This window comes from Penaeus japonicus, unplaced genomic scaffold (assembly GCF_977035675.1).
Source record: "Penaeus japonicus unplaced genomic scaffold, GWHDUDI00000001_assembly GWHDUDI00000019, whole genome shotgun sequence".
Classification (NCBI taxonomy): domain Eukaryota; kingdom Metazoa; phylum Arthropoda; class Malacostraca; order Decapoda; family Penaeidae; genus Penaeus; species Penaeus japonicus.
In genome coordinates, this window is record NW_028234421.1 from 6,025,773 (window position 1) to 6,032,622 (window position 6,850).

Here is a 6,850-nt window from a genome sequence, read left to right on the forward strand (position 1 = left end):
CCAATCCCTCTCCCCCTACCGCTCCCTTTCCCCTCTCCCTTCCTCTCCTACTGCTCCCTTTCCCACTCCCTCTCCCCCTACCGCTCCCACTCCCACTCTCCCTCCCTCTCCCTCTCCCTTTCCGTCTCCCCCTAACTCCCCCTCCCCCTCCCCATACCATTCCTCCATTTCCTTCTCTCCCTGCCACACCCTCTCCCTCTCCCCATACCACTCCCTCTCCCTATCTACACCCGCCTATATATAATTACACAATAACATCAATAATGTTAAAATTCCCCATCCTTTCCCCCAGGGGAAGCGAAGACCCATCCAGGTGGTGAGTGGTGTCGTGGGTACGGATCCCTCTCAGCCAGCCGAGTGGGATGCCCGCAAAGAGGCAGACGAAGAGGCGAGCGCTCCAAAGGAAGGGGCCTCCCCGACCCCTTGGGGGAGTTGGGCAGGGGGGGAGGACTTCCTGGCGGGGATTGATAAATCTTTGGAAGGAGGGGACGGCGTCTTCCTTCAGGGGGGAGATCACTTCGAGAGCCCCTGGGTTCATTGGGGAGACGATACTCAGGACCCATGGGGAGATGGCTCTCAGAACCCATGGGGAGACGATACTCAGGACCCATGGGAGGAGGAGAAGACGATGGAAGACGATATCAGAGGATACCCATGGGAGAGGAACAGACGAGACGATTAAGGAGGCCGACACGAGAGAGGACGGGAGAGAAAGGACGAGAGGACGAGAAAGGTGAGACGATAGCTCAGGAACCCGTATTGGGGAGGAGGAGAGTGATGGCTCTCAGAGCCCATGACCCCAGAGGAGAAGATGGGGAGGGAGGATGATACACCAGGACCCTTGGGAGACAGAGAGACACACACAACCCATGGGGAAGCCGGACGAGACGAGACAACTACAGCATTCCGCTGGGGGTGAGGAGAGTGGAGACCCCCAAAAAACACGCATGAACTCATGGATTTAATATTTAATCAAAATTTTAATAGACGGACCACCATCAGCATCCTTGGGGAGACAGAGAACGTGAGGCGGACCCCAACCGAACCACGCAGAAACAGAAACCCATGGCGGGAAGGGAGAAGGAGAGACACGCAGACGACACAAGAAGGAAGACAGGGGGGGAAGAAGAGACCGGGGGATGACGAGGGGAGGAAGACGACTGGAGAGGACGAAAGACAAAGAGATGACACGCAGCGGCAGGAACCGGGAAAACAATGTTGGGGAGTGGAGAGGGAGGGGTTTGTAGGGAAGGAAGGGGATGAGAGGGATGGACCCACCGCAGACAGAAAAGAACCCATGGGAGATGATGACACGCAGAGAAACCCATTGGGGGAAAGGAGATAGACACCACGCAGAACCCACCCTGGGGAAGACGACACGGCAGAAACACCTCAGACGGACACCCCATGGGGAGGAGATATGGAGGAAGAAGACACGCAGAACCCATGGGGAGATGACACGCAGAACCCATGGGGAGATGACACGCAGAACCCATGGGGAGATGACACGCAGAACCCATGGGGAGACGACACGCAGAACCCATGGGGAGACGACACGCAGAACCCATGGGGAGACGACACGCAGAACCCATGGGGAGACGACACGCAGAACCCATGGGGAGACGACACGCAGCATCCTTGGGGAGACGACACGCAGAACCCATGGGGAGACGACACGCAGAACCCATGGGGAGACGACACGCAGAACCCATGGGGAGTCGACATGCAGAACCCATGGGGAGAAGACACGCAGGATCCGTGGGGAGATGACACGCAGATCCCATGGGGAGATGACACGCAGAACCCATGGGGAGACTACACACAGTACCCATGGGGAGACACTGAAATCCCCTCGGATAACTCTCAAAATTCCTTGAGGTACAAAAAGCCAACACCCTGGGAAGCTCACACTCTAATCCAGAGGGAGGATGACGCCAAAAACCCACTGGGAAGCGACATCCATAACACTTTGCGACAAGGTCCTCAGGACACTTGGAACTTGGGAGGAAATGACAACTGGAAAGAGGACTTTTCCAACCCATGGGGGGAGGACACTGATGTGCAGGATTCCTTGGAGGATAGTCTCGTTTTTCAGGGGGACTTTGACCCTCAGGACCCCCTTAGTAATTATCTTGACCAGCTTGGAGTGAGCGACAGTGCCGGAGGGTCGTTCTCGTCCTCTTTAGGGTCTGAAATCCCGACGAATCGGCAGGAAGATCCAACTGGCGGTAACCAAGAGCAAGACGTGATATACTATGCCTTGGAGGACATCCTTGAGCAGACCAAGTCCTACAGCAACGAGAAGGTGCCACAGTTCTTGTCGTTTCTCAAGCCTTTAGAAGCTGGCTATTCTGTGGACTTCACGGGAGGAGAAAGGGGAGAAGAGGAAGAGGAGGAGGAGGATAACGTCCAAAACGCTGGGGAATATTTAAACGTTGAGGAATACTATGACGCCCATTTCACCGGGAAGGAAAAACCCGGACCTCCCGAGCCCTTAACCTTTCCTGAGATGCCGAAGATGGAGGACCAAGAGGACGACAAGGAGGGGCACATGACTCAAGAGATGATGGAGGTTAGTGATGCGAAGGTGATGACATGTGAAGGTGATGACATGTGAAGGTGATGACATGTGAAGGTGATGACATGTGAAGGTGATGACATGTGAAGGTGATGAAAGATGAATGATAGGATGAGGCGATCAGTGTGCCAGTGATGAGTTTGTGTGATAAAAGAGGAGCATCTGGGCTAGATTTTGTTTATATCTTTTGCATGAGTTGTACTTCGAGATATCTATTATTTTTTCTCTAAGTTTTTGAACTTTATATGAATATATATATATATATATATATATATATATATATATATATATATATATATATATATATAATTAATATTATATATAATATTTATATATAATATTTATATATAATATTTATATATAATATTTTATATAATATATTTATATATATAAAATATTTATATATAATATTTATATATACTTATTTATATATAATATTTATATATAATATATTTATATATATATAAATTATTTATATATATATAATATTTATATATATATAATATTTATTTCAATATATATATATATATATATATATATATATATATATATATATATATATATATATATATATATATTCCACTTAAAGAATCTCATGATAGTAGAAGATTTACCAATTCTTGCGTTCCACGAGTTCTGATCAGTCACTTTCTTTTTGCTTACAGATGATGATGCAATAAAACTATATCGTGAAAATCCCTATAGAACCCCGCGTTTTTAGTGTATAATCTAGAAAGATTTTGTTTTTTGTCCGTTGTACAAGGATTAAACAAAGGAATATTAACATGTTTAATCAATGTATTATATTTACCCTGTGCTCAAATATTCTTGTATAATAAAACTTGACATCAAGCATGTTATTATTCTGCTTAATCTATTCATAATTTCTTTAAACTATAAATATAATATATATGTGTGTGTGTGTATAAATATAATATATATGTGTGCGCGTGTGTGTGTGTGTTGTGTTATTTGTGTTCATTTTTGATGCGTAAAGCATGAGTATAAGTATGTATCTACATTTACACCAAAAACCATGATCGTTTCCAGTATCATCAAAGCAACCGTCTGTCAAGCAGGAGGTATCAAGGCCTTGCATTTTCTTGCACCAAATTACCAAAGAAAAAAATCAAGCCCACTAGTATATATGGGATAAAGAAAAATATCAATTTTCTTCTAATACCAGCATCAGAGAGCTCCTTCCCACATCTCTTCATCCAACTCCCTCCATCAACACCACCATCACTACCACCATCACTACCTCCCCCCCACCATGTCCATCTCACCCTCCACCCTCCACTCTCGCCCCCCACCCCCACCCACCCTCCACTCTCGCCCCCCACCCCCCCACCCACCCTCCACTCTCGCCCCCCACCCCCCCACCCACCCTCCACTCTCGCCCCCCACCTCCCACCCACCCTCCACTCTCGCCCCCAACTCCCCACCCCCCAACCTCCCACCCACCCCCAACCCCCCACCCTACCCCTCACCCCCACTCCCCCCCCCACCACCCCCCCCCCCACCCCCCCACCCAACCCCCCACCTAACCCCCCACCCCTCACCCACCCTCCACTCTCGCCCCCCACCCCCACCAACCCCACCTCATCCCATCCCAACACTTCCCCCGCCACAGCATCTAGGCCTCGAGGTGACCAACCCCCAGGAGGTGAACATGGGCAAGCTCTACCAGATGGACATGCTGATCCCCGAACCCCAGATGGAGATGGTCATGAAGGACATGGCCACCAACGGCACCGCGGGCAAGAAGGCCATATCGGACGTCCGCTACCACTGGCCAGCCGGACCCGCGGGAGAGCCGGTTGTGCCCTATACCTTCGGGGACGGTAGGTTTCGGTCCGGAGGGGGGGTTGTTGTGGTTGTTAGAGGTCTTGTTGTGGTGGTGGTTTGGAGTTGTTATAGGTTTAGATTCGGAGGGGGGGTTGTTGTGGTTGTTAGAGGTCTTGCGATGGTAGGTGTTGGTCCGGAGGGGGGGTTGTGGTGGTTGTTAGAGGTCTGGAGGGGGGTTGTTGTGGTTGTTAGAGGTTTCGGTCCGGAGGGGGGGTTGTTGTGGTTGTTAGAGGTCTTGCGATGGTAGGTTTCGGTCCGGAGGGGGGGTTGTTGTGGTTGTTAGAGGTCTGGAGGGGGGTTGTTGTGGTTGTTAGAGGTTTCGGTCCGGAGGGGGGGTTGTTGTGGTTGTTAGAGGTTTCGGTCCGGAGGGGGGGTTGTTGTGGTTGTTAGAGGTCTGGAGGGGGGTTTGTTGTGGTTATAGATTCGGAGGGGGGTTTGTTGTGGTTGTTAGAGGTCCGGAGGGGGGTTGTTGTGGTTATAGATTCGGAGGGGGGTTTGTTGTGGTTGTTAGAGGTCCGGAGGGGGGTTATTGTGGTTGTTATTGGTCCGGAGGGGGGTTTGTTGTGGTTATAGATTCGGAGGGGGGTTTGTTGTGGTTGTTAGAGGTCTGGAGGGGGGTTGTTGTGGTTGTTAGAGGTCTGGAGGAGGGTTGTTGTGGTTGTTAGAGGTTTCGGTCCGGAAGGGGGGTTGTGGTGGTTGTTAGAGGTTTGGAGTGGGGTTTGTTGTGGTTAGAGGTCCGGAGGGGGGGTTGTTGTGGTTGTTAGAGGTTTCGGTCCGGAAGGGGGGTTGTGGTGGTTGTTAGAGGTTTGGAGTGGGGTTTGTTGTGGTTGTTAGAGGTCTTGCGATGGTAGGTTTCGGTCCGGAGGGGGAGTTGTGGTGGTTGTTATAGGTCCGGAGGGGAGGTAGTTGTGGTTGATATAGGTCCGGAGGGGGGGTTGTTGTGGTTGATATAGGTCCGGAGGGGGGGTTGTTGTGGTTGTTAGAGGTTTCGGTCCGGAGGGGGGGTTGTTGTGGTTGTTAGAGGTCTTGCGATGGTAGGTTTCGGTCCGGAGGGGGAGTTGTGGTGGTTGTTATAGGTCCGGAGGGGAGGTAGTTGTGGTTGATATAGGTCCGGAGGGGGGGTTGTTGTGGTTGTTAGAGGTCCGGAGGGGAGGTTGTTGTGGTTGTTAGAGGTTTCGGTCCGGAGGGGGGGTTGTTGTGGTTGTTAGAGGTCTTGCGATGTGTAGGCTTTATAATACAATCTTTTATGGTCCGGAGGGGAGTTGTGGTGGTTGTTATAGGTCCGGAGTATTTCAAAAATTACTTGGAGGTAGTTGTGGTTGATATAGGTCCGGAGGGGGGGTTGTTGTGGTTGTTAGAGGTCCGGAGGGGAGGTTGTTGTGGTTGTTAGAGGTTTCGGTCCGGAGGGGGGGTTGTTGTGGTTGTTAGAGGTCCGGAGGGGGGGTTGTTGTGGTTGTTAGAGGTCTGGAGGGGGGGTTGTTGTGGTTGTTAGAGGTTTCGGTCCGGAGGGGGGGTTGTTGTGGTTGTTAGAGGTCCGGAGGGGAGGTTGTTGGTTTGTTAGAGGTTACGGTCCGGACCAAAAGGGGGGTTGTTGTGGTTGTTAGAGGTCCGGAGGGGAGGTTGTTGTGGTTGTTAGAGGTCTGGAGGGGGGTTGTTGTGGTTGTTAGAGGTTTCGGTCCGGAGGGGAGGTTGTGGTGGTTGTTAGAGGTCTGGAGGGGGGTTGTTGTGGTTGTTAGAGGTTTCGGTCCGGAGGGGGGGTTGTGGTGGTTGTTAGAGGTCTGGAGGGGGGGTTGTTGTGGTTGTTAGAGGTCTTGCGATGGTAGGTTTCGGTCCGGAGGGGGAGTTGTGGTGGTTGTTATAGGTCCGGAGGGGAGGTAGTTGTGGTTGATATAGGTCCGGAGGGGGGGTTGTTGTGGTTGATATAGGTCCGGAGGGGGGGTTGTTGTGGTTATAGGTTATGGTCCGGAGGGGGGTTTGTTGTGGTTGTTAGAGGTCTTGTGGTGGTGGTTTGTTGTTGTTAGAGGTTTCGGTCCGGAGGGGGGGTTGCTGTGGTTATAGGTCTTGTGGTGGTGGTTTGGAGTTGTTGTTATAGGTCTGGAGGGGGGTTTGTTGTGGTTTGGAGTTATAGGTTTCGGTCCGGAGGGGGAGTTGTTGTGGTTGTTATAGGTCTTGTGGTGGTGGTTTGTTGTGGTTGTTATAGGTCTTGTGGTGGTGGTTTGTTGTGGTTGTTATAGGTCTTGTGGTGGTGGTTTGTTGTGGTTGTTATAGGTCTTGTGGTGGTAGGTTTCGGTCCGGAGGGGGCTTTGTTGTGGTTGTTATAGGTCTTGTGGTGGTTTGGAGTTGTTATAGGTCTTGTGATTCGTTGTGGTTATGTCTTGCTGTGATGGTAGTTTGTTGTGGTTGTTATAAGGTTTGTAATGGTAG

At 50.5% G+C, this 6,850-nt stretch overlaps 2 protein-coding genes across 2 annotated transcripts in view; both read left to right on the top strand.

Moving 5' to 3' along the window:
* LOC147469747 (uncharacterized) overlaps positions 1-682 on the top strand; it is an 8,618-nt gene extending 7,936 nt beyond the window's left edge. Inside the window, exon 2 of the mRNA XM_086547095.1 lies at positions 293-682. Coding sequence (XP_086403221.1) covers positions 293-682 — 390 coding nt within the window. The remainder of the gene's footprint in view (positions 1-292) is intronic.
* A 111-nt stretch (positions 683-793) lies between these two features.
* On the top strand, positions 794-4,422 carry LOC122250043 (tolloid-like protein 2; the record flags this gene model as incomplete). The annotated part of the gene is given in 3 exon segments (XM_086547096.1): positions 794-915; positions 1,357-2,572; positions 4,212-4,422. Coding segments are annotated over 3 exon segments (1,549 nt in total), but the record flags the coding sequence as incomplete, so codon positions are not given.
* Positions 4,423-6,850: the final 2,428 nt, after the last annotated feature.